Below are 20095 nucleotides of genomic sequence, written 5' to 3'. Positions count from 1 at the left end.
TCCCTATGGTTGGGGAAAGGAGTCTCCGGGTCGGGAGGAGCACGGGACCGGCCCCCGGCTACAGCACCCGGGAGGCATGCTCAGCCGCCGGGTGCTGCAGGATATGTCAGCTCCAGGGGCCCGCGTTCCGCCAGTGATCGGACTGTAATCCATGCTATGTAACTTATTCCTTCTACCAGTATGAGGAACTAAAAGTATTTCAACAGGAATTGGAATTATTATATGTGTAAGGAAATAACATGAAATAGAAGATGAACAGAAAATATGTATATCTGATTTTTAAAAAGTTGATGTAAAAGTAATAAAATATATAGAAAGCCATCATTCACCATCAGCATTGAGGCTGTACAGTTACAGTTTTTAAAAATCTTTAATGTCTCTATTATGTTCTTAAATTATTTTTAAACTACTTAACCCTAGTAGTAGTAGAGACTAGAGACGAGCGAACCTCGAGCAGCATTTGATTACTGGTGGCTGAAGTTGGATGCAACCACGGCCTATGGCTGTATCCACGTTTTCCAGTACTTCATAGGGCTGCATTCAACTTCTTTAGCTACCGGTAATCAAATATGCTAGTTTCGCTCATCTCTAGCAGTGACCTTGTTCACCCAGTATTTTGGGTTATTCATTTTTTTCCATAAAACAGCCATTTTACTGGTCAAAAACTGGCCCAATTATCTTTTGAACTCAATAGGGAAAATCCCTTTGTTCAGGCTGTGTTCACACACCATTGCAATTTCAGCCTTTAAAAAAAAAACAAAAAAAAAAACAGCAGTGTTTGAGCTGTAAAAATGGTGTGTGAACATAGCCACAGACTGGACCACAAGATTACCAGGTGATCCTCTAGTGAACACATGTCCCGATACTGGGCGACTCCATTGACATTGATTTAGAATAAAATACCTTGCGCTAAACAATATATTCACAAATAAATGCACACAGTTTAACAGGAACACACATTTTTCTTAGTTCATATTGTCCAATAGCAACTTGTCGGCACAAAAGTTGAAAAAATCCCAAAAGTTGAAGAAAAAAGTTTCTTAAAACTTTTTTAACGGTGCGTTCACACCTACAGGATCTGCAGCAGATCTGCAGCAGATTTGATGCTGTGTTCAGTTATTTAAATGAAATCTGCTGCAGAAAATCAGCTGCAGATCCTGTAGGTGTGAACGCACCATAAAGGAGAATTCTGTCGAAAATCACAATTTTCTAGCAGGCAGGGGCAGGGAGGAGCATAATAAACAAGCTCTACTTACCTCTTCCAGTGCCTCTGCAGTGCTGTCTCACCGTTTCGGGACTCCCGCCAGGCACCTGGATCTGAAGAGACATCACGACTCGGCTGACAGATTGACTGCTCAGTCAGTCGGTAACTAGGGCAGGGCGCCAATTGGCTGAGCAGGCAATCCTTCTGCCGAGTCAGGTATTTCCCCCCGCCCCCCTGCCTCTTGGAAAATTATGATTTTCCCCTTACTTTTCCTTTAATGTATTATTTTTCAATTTTACACATTATACAGAGGAAGAAAAACAACACACCAATTCAAAAGGAAAAACACAACCGATCAGTATATGGCATCAAAAGTTACAATTCACACATTCACCTCCTTACTAGAGATGAGCGAACCTGGAGCATGCTCAAGTCCACCCGAACCCGAACTTTCTGCATTTGATTAGCGGTGGCTGCTGAAGTTGGATAAAGCCCTAAGGCTATGTGGAAATCATGGATATAGTCATTGGCTGTATCCATGTTTTCCAGACAACCTTAGAGCTTTATCCAACTTCAGCAGCCACCAGTAATCAAATGCCGATCGCTCGGATTCGGAACGACTCAAACCCAAACCCGGTTCGCTCATCTTTACTCCTTACCCATTCTCTTCACTAACACCTCTTTATCACTACCATATTTGTGACTTTTTCTCACTATGTTGATATTTTTTCCACATCTCCCATTTTTTCCTAAGTTTTCCATATGATTCCTTTTTTTGTAAATTCCCTTCTCCAAAAGTACCAATTTGTGAACTTGTTCCACTACCTCTGTTATATTTGGCACCTTACTATCCAGCCAGCGCAATGCTTAGAGCCTGTGTCCTGCTCTTGTTACAGAAGCGGTTTGTCCCAGATGGTGTTCTCCAGGACTATGACAGCTCACAGAATGCACGGTTTGGATATGCCATATCTGCCGTGCCAGATCTTAACCAGGACTCCTTCAATGATATAGTAGTCGGGGCTCCTCTTGAAGATGATCACAAAGGTGCCATCTATATATTTCATGGATTCAAGAGGAATATTTTGAAAAAATATAAACAGGTGAGAACAAAAAAGAAACTCTGCACATTGATCAGGTATCAGAGGTATATCTCTAGCCATATGTTCTGATACGATCTATAAGAGAAAATAATGTTCTTTGATCTAGGGTATGAAAAACATCTTAAGTTACTGTGTATATATATATATATATGTAGTTAAAGCAAGTATGGGGGTGCAAAGGAAAGTCCTGGCACCTCTTTAGCATGCTCAGAGCAGCAGAAATGCGCAGATAGCAGATGGCTGTTTGCAAAGTTATAAAATCATGTTTTCCTTCTAAGCTTGCATCATAGACACCATGCTGAGCTGCAGCATGCATGCCTCCTTCCTCCCCCTGCCCAGCATGATTGATGTACAAGGCTCAGTGCTGGAAGCCAAACTCTGTTAATAGATCATACAGATGAGGGAGGTGGGGGTGGAGGGAAAAGACATGCATGCTGCAGCTCAGCACTGCCTCTATAACACTTGAGCTTAGAAGGAAAACATGATTTTATGCCATATGAAAAACTTTGATAGGGCTGAGGCTTAACCATTGCTCATATGTTTACTATGTTTCTTCCACCTAGCGCATAGCTGCAGCAGACCTGTCTCCTAAACTTCAATATTTTGGCTGTAATATTAATTGTGATATGGATATGAATGAGGATGGACTGGTGGACTTGGCAGTGGGTTCCATGGGAAATGCAGTTTTGCTATGGTAAGTGGTTAGTGTGGTAGAGCTATAGCTGTGCAAATATGTTTGGAAGGACTGCTCAAAAGTTCATTTTACCTTTAAATTTGCTTTTACTTATTCTATTTGCATTTTTCCTACCTTCTTTGTTGTGGCGTGTCAGTTGTACTGGCAGACTATGCCACTGCTAAGAGGCCATTGAGTAGAGAAGGCCCATCAATGAATGAATGAATGTCTCCCACCCCCTTCAATCGCAGTGTTATAGAGCCAAACTGTAGAATTCTGGTCATCAGCAGCCTCCAAAATGGGGAGATCACTGCATCCAGATTATATAACTCCCAATGTGTTCATTGAGATCTGTATACATCCAATATGCAGTAACTTCAATTCAGACAGCTGCAGGTGACCTGAAAATGTATTTCTTTCAAATCAGCTGGTGTCAGAAAGTTATATAGATTTGTAAATTACTTCTATTTAAAAACCTAAAGTACTTATCAGCTGCTGAATGTCCTGCAGGAAGTGGTGTTTTCTTTCCAGCCTGACACAGTGCTCTCTGCTGACATCTCTGTTCGAGACAGGAACTGTCAAGAGCAGGAGAGGTTTTCTATGGCAGTGCTTCTCAATTCCAGTCCTCAGGCCTCACCAACAGGTCATGTTTTGAGGATTTCCCATACAAAGGACACCTGGACTAGTACCCAATGCACCGAGTATAATTATATCACATGTGAAATACTAAGGAAATGCTCAAAACATGACCTGTTGGTGAGGCCTGAGGACTGGAATTGAGAAGCACTGGTCTATGGGGATTTGCTACTACTCAGGACAATTCCAGTCATGGACAGGGGTGGCAGCAGAGATCACTGTGTCAGACTGGAAAAAATACACCTCTCCCTGCAGGACATACAGCAGCTGATAAGTAATGGATATTTAAATAGAAGTAAATTACAAATCTATATAACTTTCTGACACCAGTTAATTTGAAAGAAAACACATTTTTGGCAAATTTTTATTTACCTATATTATTACTGTATATGAATAGAAGCAAGGTATTTGGATATCTATATCTTTATAGCCATATATAAATGAATTTTTACATATCTTTTGGTCTGTCACTTATTTTTATATTTTTATTTCTGGCATTGTAATATTTTGCTGTGCATATGGGACCATGGCTCTTAGGGTGGGTATTTCTCTATGTGGTTAGTATTAGCCATTATTACATTCATTTTAATTTCTGATTTTCTTTATTTTCTGATATATCTTGTCTAGGACTCGCAGCGTTATTCAGATCAACGCAACCATCAGGTTCGAGCCGCCTAAAATCAATATTTTCAGCAAAGAATGTCGTAGGAATGGACGAGAGGCGACATGTATGGCCGCCTTTATCTGCTTCTCTCCAGTGTTTAAAGCTCCACAGTTTCAAGGGCAGAGTGTTGGTTCGTAGCCTTATATTTTTCTATATATTCAGCCTTCTTAAGTTTTCGCAGACATTGTTTCTGTTCTGCCACAGCACGTTTTTTGGAACATTGATATGTTTTTATAGTAAGGTACTAGGCAATGAATAGCCAGATTAGTGTAAGCCAACCTTCCTCTCCTTACTCCTTGGCAGGCGGTCACTCTGAGCCTGCCACCTAACTGTATATGTATATCACATCGCACATATTCACATCTAATGCTGTTATGTGGTGTCTATATCTGATCAGGCCACATATTATTAGACTGCACTGAAATGTGTTTGTAAGACTCTTAATAATTTTCTGAATGCATTTGCAGCTATTAAATACAATGTGACGATTGATGAGAGGAGATATACCCCTCGTGCTGTGATCGATGACATTGGAGGAGACAAACACTTTGTCAAAACCATCAGAGCCACAAGTGGACACAACCAGTGCCAGCAACTCAATTTCCATGTGTTGGTGAGTGAAGAACTTTCATTTTAATCTAAGGCATCTCTCTAGCCAACCTGTACCCTGACAAAGCTGTCTATAGATGGGTGACTATTCCTTTAAGAGGAGACTTTGGTTTGGCTAGTGAGAGTTAGGGCCCTATTCCACTGGACGATTATCGTTCAGATTATCGTTAAATCGTTCGAATCTAAACGATAATCGTTTGGTTGAAATGCAGTTAACGATTAACGACCGAACGAGAAATCGTTGATCGCTTTATAAGACCTGGACCTATTTTTATTGTTGCTCGTTCGCAAAACGTCCACAAATCGTTTGCATTGAATAAGACATCATTCGGTCGTTCGCAATAGATACGAACGCAATAGCGAATAAATAGCGAAGACAAACGATTGCAATTACGATCATAAGTAACGATTACCGTTCCATGGAAATGAGTTAACGTTTTCAGGTCTTTCGCAATAGCAGTCGTTTGAGATCGTTAATAGTTAACGATTATGCAAACGCTAATCGTCTGGTGGAATGGGGCCCTTAGTTTTCTTCTGCCTGCAGAGTTAATTTGCATGATTTTTTATCCCCATGGAGCACTGCCAGTAACATAAGTCTCCATAAATCACTGGATCTCATCAATGAGAATCATACCTCCCCTGAATTTGCTGTATCATTAACATCATCTTAGGTTGCCCTAGTCTGGACAGTGCTTAAATTGTACCTGTCATTATAAAAAAAACTTTTGACATGTCATAGAGACGCAAGATAGAGCGGGGAGAGGATCGCAGCAGCAGCGTGTCCTCTCTCCACTCTGCATTTAAAAAAAAGATTTGCGCTCCATAGAAGCCCATTTTAAGTACAAATTTTATTTTTAATTCAGAGCGGAGAGTGAGTCTGCTGCAGCATGTCTTCTCCCTGCTCCATTGCCCGATCGGTACGGGTCTGAGCACTCAGATATGGACCGATCAAAACTTTTGACATGTCTCTATGACATTTCAAAAGTTTTTTATAACGACAGGTACACTTTAAGTCAACACTAAAGGTGCCTTCACACATACCGTATCGCTGTGTATGTATCGCACTAAACTCGCATGAAACTCGCACGAAAGTAGCTCTGTTTTTTGTGGTGTTAAACTCTCCTGTGAAAATCATGTGAAAATCAAAACTCGCATGTAAAAATCGCACCAAACACGCATCACAATCGCACCAAACATGCAGCGAGAATACACATACATTGACTTTATAGCAATCAGTATCACTACGGTACGTAGCAATACGGTACGTGTGAAGGTACCCTAAGTCATATTTCATAGAGAACTACAAAAACCTACTACAATGTAGTTTTCCACTATCAACCTTTGGTAGAGACGTCGACGCTAAGAATTTAAGAATAGAGATGAGCGAACCTGGAGCATGCTCGAGTCCCTCCGAACCCGAACTTTCGGCATTTGATTAGCGGTGGCTGCTGAACTTGGATAAAGCCCTAAGGCTATGTGGAAATCATGGATATAGTCATTGGCTGTATGGCCATGTTTTCCAGACAACCTTAGAGCTTTTTCCAAGTTCAGCAGCCCCAGCTAATTAAATGCCGATCGTTCGGGTTCGGATCGCCTCAAACCCGAACCCGGTTCGCTCATCTTTATTTAAGAACAATGCAATAATGTTAACATAAAAATAATAACTGTGTTCTTGCCCAAATGATGGACATTAGAATCCCACTGCCTGTAGAAGGTGCATGCAGCCTGATGACTGCTGGGAAAACAGGGATACTGCCATAGACAGCTGCATCAACCTTCTCCAGGCAACGGGATTAAAATGCCCATCATTCGGGTTTGTGCAAACCCATACTTTCAGTAACTTTGCTCATCTCTATTCTAGATTTGAGCCAGACATACATACTTGACTGCATGTACAGTTGACTTGGCCAAAAAATATAGCAATATATAGCAAAACCCTTCCTGTTTAGTGAGCTCAATTTGGAACCATAGAAGCCTTCTTATGCTAAATTTCAGAATTTCCAAATTAGATGAAATGTGAATATAACATAGAGTTGCATGGAGTTATCCTAGACCTAATTGTATCCATACCCTACTGAGAACTTTTGAATGACTCTCTCATCCTCTTACTTTGGGTCTTCCCTCCAAACCACCAGACAGATCTTTTCACTGACTTTGAACATCTTCCTACATACTAATCCGTGTCTTTGATGTCTGGCCCTTCCTCTGTAGGACACCGCAGACTATGTGAAGCCCATTACCTTTTCTTTGGAGTATGAGCTGGCATTTCCAGAGCAAGGACCTGTACTGGATGAGGACTGGCCAACAGCTCTCAAAGTGTCGGTATGTTATTTAAAAGAAAAAAAAAAAAAAGAAATAAAAGTTGAAAAAAGGAACATAAAACTTAATGGAAAAAAATGAAACTTAAAGTGAAACTAAATTTGGCATAGGCAAAAAGTTTGGGCATGGAATCATTTTTTCCACTATGATAAATTCAGCAAATAAACAGTAAATGGGGCTATATAATGTGCAGCTGCAGAGGTTTAAAAAACAAGAGAATATATAACTTGGCTGGGACGCTGAATCTATTTCTGATGATACTTCATTATTACATACCTTCAGTTAACAGACAAAAACTTTCTCTAAAGTTTTTCATTTGTTCAGTAAAGTAAGCAATAACTTTTTCCATTGGTTAAAGATTTTATAGTGCACTGGTCTATGTAAGGTTCAGCCCTGTGATTAGAAATGGCCGAGTGGCCTGGTATATCTGCAACCTTTAAAGTACCCCCTGTCATTTAAAGAGAATCTGTCACTAGGTTTATTCCACCTTAAATGAGGGCAGCATAAATAGCAGAAACAGATCAGTGTATTACTTACATCATTTTGTTCAGCCGTTCTCCTAATATGCAGGAGAATAGGATTCTTGCCACACCCCTCCTCCCACCCTCCAGACAGTTTACTGCCTATAAACAGCATAGAGAGATAACTGCCAATAGGCAGCTGGTAGGCAGAGTTTTCTGCTTCTCATGAATATCCGGGACTACTGGGCTCATGCACATAAAAGAGAATACTACTTATTGTCCATGTTATTCAGGAGTATATCTCTGGATCAGCTGCACAGAACAATGCAAGTGATACATCATTCTGTTCAGCTTCTCTGTCACTAGTTTATGCTACCCTGAGATAGGACAGCATAGACCTACTGACAGAGTCTAACAAAGAGACATGAAAAGTTTTAATGGTAGGTGTCTGGGTGAGTGTTGTAATGGCCATCTGCAAAGAACTTGCCATATAGTGTTGTCTGCTCTACAAAGAGCAATAGTAGGGAACCCTTACTACCCCAGTTACTACTGCCCCTAAAGGCAACCCTTCAAGTAATGGATATATTAGAAAATGAATAGAAATGCAGTTTTGTAATATTAGCTAAGACTTCCCAAAGGAGCCATCAAAGCTGCAGTCATATGACCAATACAGATATTCTTATGGAGAATTCTGGGAAAGCAAAAAAAAGGGTTTAGACAACCAGCCAGGCATATGAAGACCTCATAGGAGAAGGTTCCTATATAACTGAACAGTACACCCACTGGATCACACATTACTTATTGTACGTGAAAATTAATTCAATACAAACCTCAACTTCTGCAACTTATTAACTTTCACTTTCCAGATTTAATATTCTACCATTTATAAGCCTGTTGCCTAATTCTAGTTTCCACTCTTGGGGGGCAGTGACAGCGACAGAATACAACGCTGTAAGGAATTACTATTGTGCTTCGTATATATGGGAAAGACGCCAGTCACTTGTAGTGTAATTGTTATTAATGACAACCATAAGGTGACAATATCCATGATCAATTCTAACATAACGTGCGTCAGTCCTACTTAGCTCATTAACATGTAACTAACATATGTAACATTATATAACACTGACACAGTCACATATGTGTAGCGTTTGTCAGGGTTTCCTCTAATATTCTACAGACTTTGCGGTGAAACTGCTGACTATGAAGGAGGATTTCCAGGAATTTCCGTAGCTTCTCCTTCGGATAGACCACTAATGTGTGAACAGTGTCTGACCCTCAGCACCTCCACCACTTAGTAGTACAATGAAATAGAGACATATTGGGGGAGATTTATCAAACATGGTGTAAAGTAAAACTGGCTCAGTCGCCCCTAGCAACCAATCAGATTCCACTTTTCATTCCTCACAGACTCTTTGGAAAATGAAAGGTGGAATCTGATTGGTTGCTAGGGGCAACTGAACCAGTTTCACTTTACACCATGTTTGATAAATCTCCCCCATAGTGTACTCTGTACATGATCTGGACCTGCACTGCTTCAGTAAGATGGTCCTAGGGGGCACACAGTGATGGGAAGTTCTAGAAAACCCTTATCATTTGATATGTGTTTGTTTGTAGCAACCGCTCCAGTAGAGATAGTAGGTTGGGTTTCAACAGGTGGTAGAAGCGGAAGTGAACTATCTCCCATAGCAAAGCTTAGGTGTTCCAAGTTTTATATGAAGGTTAGCAATGTAACTGATTGGTATCAGCACTTATCAGCTGCTGTATGTCCTGCAGGAAGTGGTGTATTCTTTCCAGTCTGACACAGCACTCTCAGCTGCCACTTCTGTCCATGTCAGGAACTGTCCACAGCAGGAGAGGTTTTCTATAGGGATTTGCTACTACCCTGGACAGTTCCTGTCACAGACAGAGCTGGCAGCAGAGAGCACTGTGTCAGACAGGAAAGAATACATCACTTCCTGCAGGACATACACCAGTAAGTACTGAAAGAATTGAGTATTTTAAATAGAAGTAAGTTACAAATCTGTATAACTCTCTGACACTAGTTGATTTGAATAAAAAAGCTTTTCGCCGGAGTTCCTCTTTAAGGTTAAAACTTTGAAAACTTTTACTTCTGCCCCAAATGACGTGGATTCGGCACCAAGTATGTCCATGAATGGGATGGTTGTAAAAAAAATTCTGCCTGAGATCTGCTGCACGTGAATTCCTGCTAATATAGTGAAGTAATGGAGCTGTGCAGACTGATCCTCTTGTGCAGCTGATCAGCGAGAATATCTTGTATGATAAAGACTTTTCTGCCACTTCAGGTTCCTTTCTGGAATGGATGTAACCAGGACGAGCGCTGTGTGCCCGATCTCTTCTTGGATGTGAAACACGATATTCCAACTGCACTGTGAGTTTATGTGATGGGTAACACATATATTAGTCAGTATATATATATATATATATATATATATATATATATATATATAGTCTCATGAGTATCCATTGAAACATTGCATTTTTAAAGCATTGTATGTATCGTATTATTTGTGTTTTAAGTCTAAGGATAAAAATATATATTGAAGTACACAACCTGCTTTATATTGATGAGCTATTAATTGTTTTCATATAACATTCAATAGTACTGAAATGATTTCATTATTCAGTAATACATGGAGAACTGTGCTAATCCTTCTGGAAAAGCTACTTATCACACTTCTGTCTTCACCCTAGAAGTCCCAGTGCCCCAGTAAATTGGGAGCACCTCCCAGGCCCAGAATATGTCAACACCCTGTCAAAATGAGGTGCCAAAGTATCTGTGTTTGCACTGGAACAGGCCCCGTTTAGTTCTATGGTGGTCAAAGCATGCTTTTGAGTTTTTATTTGGGCTGAAAAGCATGATTTGTTGTGATTTTGAGTCTGTTGAAAAACTTGTATAGGTGTGAGAAATGGTCTGAAAAATTCAAGCCATAGATGTAAAAGAGGTCCATGTATATGTCAGCACCCGAGGCTGTTGATGTATACACACAATGGAGGGCCAAATCCTAGTGTAAACCACTGCTGTTGCAAGCTGAACCTTCAAATGGGGTACAGCCTCTTTATATAGTAACATAGAAGATTGTCGGCAGAAAAAGACCACCGGGTCCATCTAGTCTGCCCTTTTAGTAATTCCCTTCTTATTATCTTAGGATAGATGTATGTTTATCTCAGGCAAGTTTACATTCTGTTATTGTAGATTTACCAACCACATCTGCTGGAAGTTTGTTCCAAGCATCTACTACTCTTTCAGTAAAGTAATATTTCCTCAGGTTGCTTCTGATCTTTCCCCCTTCTAACCTCTCACTGTGTCCTCTTGTTCTAGAGTTCAGTACTTTTCTAAGAACCCTTCCCACCTTATTTAGTCCTGAAAAATACTTTTTTTTAAAGAAGTCCTGTAACATACTTAAAGGTTTTGATCATGTCCCCCCTTTCTCGTCTTTCCTGATGTTTTATGCCTGACACCCTCCACCATTTTTGTAGCCCGTCTTTGGATCTGTTCTATTTTATAACAGCATAATATTGCCAGGATAATAGGATAACAGGATAATGTTGCCTGTGCACAATTGACCACTTTTCTCGCTGTCTGAAGTCGAGCCATTAGAAAATTATTTCATCACATTCGGCTTTTGCCTTAATGGAATCTGAATCATCCCCTAAAATCAGTAGCAGTCGGGAGAAATGGATAGCAATCTGCAATGCTTCTAAATTATTATTACAGATAGCCTTCCAATAAACATAAATTTTATTACAATGCCATAAAACATGATGAAATCCGCCTCATGCTGTCTACATCTGGGGCATCTTGAATCATTCAGTTTTATCATTTATACGAAAAGATGAGAATATTACAGTCTGTCAATTAGATTAAAGTAAAGGGTTAGAATGATTCGATATGTCTGTAAATGGTCACTGTTCTATCTAACAACTCCTCTCCATCATACCATCATAGCCTTAACGTTTTGGCCACTAGGTGTCTCACTTTCCTGGAAACTGTTGTCCACTGCCTGTTAGGAGAATTCAGTCTCTCCAGCAGAGAGGGACCAGGACAGAACATAGAAAGTGGGAAGAGGGATTAGCTAGTGCTATGTGGAGGAGAAAGACTAGGAAGTAGGCAAGCTGAGCCTGTCTACCTCCTTCAGAGGATCCATAATAAAATGGACAAGGACTCAATGGCTAAAGCAAAGGGGAGTAAAGGGATCAAGAATCGGAAAAACTAAGGCACCCCAGACCTTCTACCTTTTGACTTGTCAGTTTAAACCTAATACCTTATTATTATTATTATTATTATTATTATTATTATTATTATTATTATTATTAGGGTTTTCTGGATTAAATTTATTGATGGCCTATGCTCAGGATGAGTCAATAATATCAGATCAGTGGGGATTTTTTTTATTAATATCAGATAATGATTGATAGCATCTGGCAACTGCTGATGTGTACCAGAGCCACAGCACCAACATATGTAGAGAGCAGAGCTATAAGGAGACAGTTGAGCTATACAGAGAGCTGAGATGCAGTAACCCAGCATGGCCACTACACAGTGGATGGAACTGTCTGTTCTTTGTATAGGAAGGCGCCATGGCTTTGGGAAACAGCTAATCAACAGGTGCCATCTATATGATATCAATGACCCATCTGGAGTAGAAAAGTGCATCACCCTCGTATGCCCCCAGACTGCTTGCCACAGATGCCCACCAGACAAATATTCACTGGGCTGGGCTTCATCACGGAGTCTACTGCTGAACTATGTGTCCACTTGTTAAAGGGCTTATCCAGAGGGGTTAAAAAAACATGGCCACTTTCTTCTTGAGACAGCACCGCTCTAGTCTCAAGTTCAGGTGTGGTTTACAATTAAGCTCCATTCACTTCAGTGTAACTGAGTTACAAAACCTTCACCCAAACTGGAGACATGAGTGGTGCTGTCTCTGGAAGAAAGTGGCCATGTTTTTGTAGCGCTGGATAACCCTTGGCCACAACAGTACAAAGGACTATTTAACATCATCCACTGGATCTGCATGGTTATCCGGCCTTGATCTATTAAAACAGCTGATTCCGTGCTGAGCCCTCGCCATACAAACTTATAAATTCTTTGGAGGCTATCAGAAAATTATAGGTGCTGCCTATCTTGGTGGAAACAATAAAAAAAATACAACCCATTCCACATAGTTTCCACTTTCATACACTTTCATCAGGTGAGCGCCTGCCAGACCCACGCTCATGATTATATCGCCACTGATAGGTTTCGGGTTTGTTAATAATGTTATTCCAGGACCCTGTCTGCACGCAGCCCCTCTGAATCATCGGCAGCCATATCTATAGCAATCATAAGTCTCATTCACAACATTTTTCAGCTTTGCTGGACTTGCCACAAAGCAGAATATAATAATACTGTAGCCTTTTCACAGCTCATTGTATTTCCAGCGCAGATGGAAAGAATATATCTTTGATATATGTCCTCTGGAAAAAAGTATCAGTTTCAGGTTACCAAAGACACAAGAGATCTGCTGCGGAGGCGGCATCTGTCCTGCCTGAAGATGTATGACCTGGACACATATATATTATTAGGACTGCCAGGCAGCCTAGTATCCCAGTAAATGCTAATGTTTCCCTGCTCAAAAGGTAATTTTGCTTATAGGTGAACACTGACTATTCTTCCCAACTTTCCCTTTACTTCTGCAATATTCAATATGTGGAGAGAAAAAAGGAACAGAATAGCCCTGTATGTGCAAAATTATACTTGTGGTGAGTGATTCCAGGAAAACTTCACCTGAAATGTACACTCACCTTATGTGGTCATACATCTAGGCATGAGAGTAATGTTTTTTGATGATTATGGGGATGCAGCTTCCAGGCAGGTTTTCCTGAGAAGGCTCAATAAAGCATGGATTGGACAAAGTAATAAAGAGCAGTGTATAACATAAGGCAAAACCCATAAAAATCTCCATAGAGCGACCACCTTAGGGGACCAGAAGAAATGATCCCCAAGATTCTGTGGAGCAGAAGATTCTTTAATGACACAAAGGCAACACGTTTCTGGAACCTGAATGTTCCCTTCATCAGGCATACTGTATAGCATCACAATTCTTTTTATGATAAAACAACAGACATCTTGGGGTCATTTCTTCCGGTTTTCTAAGATGGTCGCTTTACAGTTGTTTTATTCTAAAAAGAATTGAGATTTATTATAAAAAGAATTGCCTTTGTGTCAATAAAGAATCTTCTGCTCCACAGGATCTTGGGGATTATTTCTTCTGGTCTCCTAGGGTGATCGCTTTATGGAGATTTTTATGGGTGTTGCTCTGTGTTATTCACCGCTCTTCATTGCTTTGTCCAGTCCTTTACTTCTGCAATGGTAATCATAGATGTATAGGTAAAAAATATGTAACAGAAGTATATGTTATTGATACCCAGTCACCGTGTGTGAATGTGTGGCCTCTAAATAGAGCCAAATACCACTTTTCTATCATATACTTTTATTACTAATTTTCTATTTACTATTTTCCACTGGGAGGCGGGGATAATCCCAAAATCTTACAATTTTTATCCTGGTCACTAAGCCTAAAACAAAGCTTATGCTAATACTGAACGTGTCACATGTTCATAGTAGTTATTAGTCAGAGCTCAGTCTCCCCCTTGTATAATTACCTCTGCACAGGTCACAGATCATCCCTAGAAAACTCTTCCATAGTTCAGCTCCTGAGTATTGTTGCTATGTCCATGAAGCTGCTGAAAAGCTCAGGCAATGTGATTGCCCCTGTAATAATGTAGAAAAATATCAAAGGGAAACTAACAGCAGTTGTACATATAAACCTGCTGTTATATATCTGTAGGGGAAGAGATGCAGATTCCAGTGCAACCTTCTTATCTTTCTCCATGGCGCCATTTTGGAGTATTTTTATTTAAAGAAAATATGTAAATTAGCCCACTTGGTGCACTGGGGGCATTCCATGGCCCCTTCAGTGCACTGTCCCACCCACCTGTCGGCTCGTTCCCTGCCTCCTTCTTGTGCATATTTATATTTTCATAGGCAGTGATGTCTCCCTCCGCAGACCCCGCAAAGTAACAGCGTCCGTACATAACAACACTAGTACATAACAGGATTTTCATATAGATAAACATGCTGCTAGTTTCCCTTTAAATAAAGGACATGAACAATCAGAAAATAGAAAAAAATGTTTACTGATTAGAGTCAGATGCTGAAATATGGACTTTTGTTCTAATCTGTTTGACACGTTCCCTCATAGGTTTTATTGGAAAATCTGTCACTGAATCCATGGCAGAAAATCAAGGCATAGATTACTCATTTGGGTTATTCCACTTCCAGGCCACCCAACCAGGCTATCCACCCTGTGCAAACTATGGCAGGGATTCCCATTGAAACTAATGACATGTGAACTTTGTATGGCTTTCACACTGAATCTGATGAGGGATCCATCTGAAAAAAATAAACTATGCACAAACTTAGCTTTAAAAAGATGTGTGCAGAGTCCAATAAACTCGTAGCCTCACATGCTCTGGTTCCAATGGTTCCATATTTGCTTTTTTGCTATGCCCCTATTTCCTGAGATATAGAGGTTTTACTGTTTGGTTGACTGCTCTAAATGCAATAAAGTTCCCACCAATCTGACACTGTAAAGTACAGGGCTAATCCACCAATCTGACACTGCAGTGTAAAGTACAGGTAGTCAATGATATAGCTCAGGAAACAGGAAGGCTGGCAAGAAAGTAAAAACTCCAGATCCTCTTTAAGAGGGATTCAAAGGAGTTATATCCGACATACAGTATGTAAATGTCAGGTTGCCTCATAGATGCCTATAGTCAGACGTTCTTCCTGTAATCAGGAAAGGCCATACTTTCCCAGTATGGAATGTAATTTTCATAAAGCCTGGGCTAGTTGATCTACTAGGGGGGCTAGAGACAGGTACACGTGGCACCTATTTCAGTTATCCCTCTGCCCCCACTATAGTAATAGTTTGCCACAGCTACTTACCTATTGCACTTTATGGAATTCTTGCACTTAATTCTGCATTTATCATTCCTACACCGTGTGTATATATATATATATATATATATATATATATATATATATATATATATATATATACTTTACTAACAATATAAATTTCTCTTTTCTTTAGTGGATCGACTAATCCAGATTGTTTCAGTTATTCACATAATGAGTGGGATTTATTGAGAACATATGTGTCTGAGATGTAAATGTTTCCATCAGGTCTTCTGCACGCTAATAGAAAAGACACAGTAGCGCTAGGTAGACAGCCCAAAGTATTCGGTTACATGACTCCTCTGTCTGCACTGGCAGCCCTCGTATTACTTCACAACAGGTCTGACTGGTAGCTATTAAAGGGACAGTGATCCCACAGTCCAAGTCTTTCTTTATAAAGCATTTTATCCAAACATTTATCTTTTATATTTCTGGTATTATATTTCATATACACATTTGGTCAATGATGGAAATAGCAGTAGTGGGCCATCATAGCAATGATCAGCATGGGTCACCTGTTTTTGTAGCCACATGGTCCATCCCTATTGCATAGACTCCACACAGGTGTGCTGTACTCCATAACTATTAGTTGTTTTTACTTTCATATTCAATTTCCGTCTCTCTAATATAAAGCACAGAATATTGGTTCCTTTAGGTCTATGGTTCCTAACCTGCCGCTCTTCACCTTTTGCAAAACCTAAGCTGGTTTCACACATATAATTCCATCAGTATCTAGCTCACAGTACTGACCGCTTGTATGAACCCAGCCTAAAGGCCCTATGGCATTGGGCTAATTATGGGGCAAATGAGTATTCCTAAAGGCCCTATTACACTAAACGATTATCGGCCGTATTATTTGGCTGATATCGGCCATTACGGCCGATAATCGGCTGGTGTAATAGCAGACAACGATCAGCTGACATGAACAATGTCGGCTGATTGTTGCTGTCGTTTGTCTTTTAACATGTAGAAAGACAAACAACCAGGATAGCAGCGATCTGCTGCTGTCGCTCTGTGGAATAGGAGTGGCAGCAGCAGACTATCGCTATCCTCTATGGGCTGCCCGGATGATCTAGCGATTACCTGGGCACTAACAGCTCCCAGGGCATGCTGGGAATTTTGGTTTATTAACACCTGGAGACCACTGCTTAAGATTGTACCAAGATATAATACTAGTCATGGAATAAAATTGTATGTTTTATATAGTATGCACTGTGTCTCCTTATGATCCTCATTTGAACGGATACTTATTGGCTATGGGCCTTGCTTTAGTTCCATAAATCCCCAGCCAGTTTTCTGATATGACATCCATGTTCGTGGACACCTTCCACAGAACAGTTAGTAGAAAGCCATATTGCCATTCAATCGAATTCATCTGCATGTGACTGAATGCTAGCTTTCTTACAAACACTTAGCCCGCAATAACCTTCTTTCCCAAGAATGTATTTTCTAAAGAGACTGGGAAATTGTAAATAGGGCACATTCTGTTCCCCTTAAATGTGGAATTCAAACATTAAGGAATGGAGAGCAGACTGTGCAGTATGATGGCATTATAAAGGTCGTAATCTCCATGAGTAGTCCAGATACTGGTCAGGTTGTTGTATTTCTATCATATTCTTCTTCTTACACCCAGGGAGTTTTGCCAGCGCTCACTCAGAAGATCTCCATCAGACTGCTCCATTTTCACTCGTTCTTTCGACAACTCTGTCTTCATTATTGAAGGAAGCAGAAGGCGAGTGGCCTTGGAAGTCACATTAGAAAACCGAGGGGAGAACGCATACAGCACTATACTCAACATATCCTACTCGCAGAACCTTCAGTATGCCAGTCTGATAACCAAGGTGAAGCATGTTCTTTTTTCTCATCTGTGGATAGACCATCAATCATATAGTCCCAGAAAAGCTCTTTAAGCATCCTATATTGTGTATTTCTGCTTCTTAGGCAGAGTTTGGCCAATGTATGGCATTATTTGGGCATCTGTTCTTTATACAATGTATGACCATATGCCATTTTGGGGCAAGGCAAGGAGGAGGCATGGTCCCACCGGCTTTACTAAGAGGTGTCCATCACTTAGTAAATCCGTCCGGTTAAATGAGGATGGGGCTTTATTTAAGGTCTTGCTAAATGTCCCCCTAAGACTATAAATTACCCTTTTCCCGTGTTTATACCCCAGGAAGAATCAGACATTAAGATTGAATGCAAAAATGATGAACGTATACCGAACTGCAAGATCTGCAATGTCAGTTTCCCATTTTTCAGAGCCAAAGCCAAGGTAGGTAGTCGGTTGCTGTGCTTTGGAATTAATGTTTTAGACCAATATGTTTGGTACAATAATGGTCCTAGGCTGGAAATGTGAACAAATAACTGAATTTCGACTCTACTTATAAAAAGATTCCTCATTTTAGTAGCAGAATGGTAAGTATTAGGTCCCTTTCACATATCCGCATATTTCATGCGGACATCCATAGTTCTTATGGATCTATGGCAAAGATCACCCATTTCAATTAATGGGTCCATGCAAATACGGACGGTTACTGGTACACTTGCATAATTCTGTCTGTAGTTGTGGATCTACCATTACAGACAGGATTACGGATGTGTGGATGGGGCTTTGTTTAGAGCAGCGCTTCTCAAACTTTTTCTACTGGAGCCTCACCCAACAGACCAAGGCAATGCCTGGGCCTCACCAGACTGACCAGGAGGGCACCTGGGCCTCAATATCTGTGGTGGAAGTCCAAGCTAACAAGCTCACAATAATGCTAGGGCTACCTTTCACCTGTCTCCAAAACTCTATATACTAATAAATTAAGTACAAAATAAATGAAATGCTGCAAACAGCAAAAGGACTGTGCAGATCATAGTTATTTTGTGAAAACTGGCTCCCCAGCTGGGCCTCACCAACAACTAGGGGGCGCCTCACTGGTGAGGCCCGCCTCACAGTTTGAGAAGCACTGGTTTAGAGAATAATACATTTTCTGATCAATCTATAGTGATTGGAAACCTCTGTAGGACAGTCACAATTCTCAGACCTTGACATGTGCATAGCTTACTGAAGGTGGACGTACATCTACGTGCTGCTTATTGGGCTGGATGTGGTTTTGGGTGGCCCAGAGAAATGGTCAGTCTAGTCTTAGTTCTATCATTTCAGTAGGTGTTACAGAAGATGTTTGTTCTTCTTAATCTCTGAACCGTAGATAGAAGTACAAATCTACCAGTATTCAAGTTCATCTAAGTTCCATGACAGATCTAACTATGTCATTCCTGTTGTATCTCAAAAGCCTATACCTCTATTTAAAGCGTCCTTGTCACTGCTTGGGTTTCCCCATGCAGATGTTGCTGGTGACAGAATTTGGGTTGATGTGCAAATGTCCTGAGCATTTCCGAGTTCCATGCATGTGCGCTCGTGTATGTATCTCACCAAGGCTTAGGTTTTAAAGTGTTTTTTTTATGAAGCCCTAAATCCTTGTGAATAGGGGAACATGATAGTAAAGGTTGTGATTTACCTAGGACAAGTAACATAAAAAAAAAACTATGAAAAGGGAAACTTTTGTTATAAACTTTCCTTCAGACCCCATCTAAGATATAGTGTGGCACTGATCCCTTCCAAAACTCGTTCTGCTCAGCTGGGGAAATAAAACAAGTTCTAGATCAGGAGGTATATGGAATGCGTCAGGGAGGCTGCCAATATGTGTTACTGATCCCCGTGTATACTTCCATAATAGGTGGCGTTTCGGCTTGACTTTGAATTCAGCAAATATGTTTTTCTTCCATCTCTGCAAATACATCTTGTAGCAAGCAGGTACGTTATGTGATGTGTCTAGCCACAAAAATACCGAAGTATGTCGTAACCTAAGACTCCTTTTTATTGTAAGAATAATACAATAATAATAATACAAAATATAATAACAATAGTCATAATACAATAATAATACAAAATACAATAATAACACGTTACAGAAGCAGCTATGCTACTATACTGTTTTTTTTCTTCTTTATTTTTTTATCAGTAAGTGGGGTACATTTATTGAAATATTGAAAAATAACAAATAAATGTTATAATATATTAGAGATGTTAATGTATAATAATTGAATAACAACACATAAGAACAAATTCTATTATACTGTTATTACATATTGCTATGTGTTTTGATAGTGACAGCGAAGAACTGGAAGGTACAATTTCCGATAATGAAGTTTTATTGGACTTTAACTTGAAGTATGAATCTGATCTTCTGTTTACTAGGTATTTGTGCTGTTCAGTCTTATATAATACATTAGACATTTGTACTTGGGACCTTGGGGGGTACTTGGGATCCCTATAGGAAACCTGTCTCATTGACAATACATACCTGCTGCAGACAATGGGGGAGATTTATCAAATATGGTGTAAAGTGAAACTGGCA

General features: G+C 40.1%; 1 protein-coding gene across 7 annotated transcripts in view; it reads left to right on the top strand.

Annotated features, from left to right (window-relative positions):
- ITGA11 (integrin subunit alpha 11) overlaps positions 1-20095 on the top strand; it is an 86130-nt gene that overhangs the window by 59247 nt on the left and 6788 nt on the right. For all 7 annotated transcript variants that reach the window (XM_069986119.1, XM_069986099.1, XM_069986092.1 and 4 more), the window contains 10 exons: positions 2101-2304; positions 2868-2998; positions 4241-4407; positions 4745-4890; positions 7098-7208; positions 9973-10058; positions 17326-17533; positions 17866-17964; positions 19415-19491; positions 19846-19935. In XM_069986119.1, the coding sequence (XP_069842220.1) occupies positions 2101-2304; positions 2868-2998; positions 4241-4407; positions 4745-4890; positions 7098-7208; positions 9973-10058; positions 17326-17533; positions 17866-17964; positions 19415-19491; positions 19846-19935 (1319 nt within the window). The remainder of the gene's footprint in view (positions 1-2100; positions 2305-2867; positions 2999-4240; positions 4408-4744; positions 4891-7097; positions 7209-9972; positions 10059-17325; positions 17534-17865; positions 17965-19414; positions 19492-19845; positions 19936-20095) is intronic.

This window comes from Dendropsophus ebraccatus, chromosome 1 (genome assembly GCF_027789765.1).
Source record: "Dendropsophus ebraccatus isolate aDenEbr1 chromosome 1, aDenEbr1.pat, whole genome shotgun sequence".
In the NCBI taxonomy this organism is placed as follows: domain Eukaryota; kingdom Metazoa; phylum Chordata; class Amphibia; order Anura; family Hylidae; genus Dendropsophus; species Dendropsophus ebraccatus.
The sequence above is the reverse complement of the archived record's forward strand: the minus strand, read 5'-3'. Positions and strand labels throughout refer to the sequence as shown.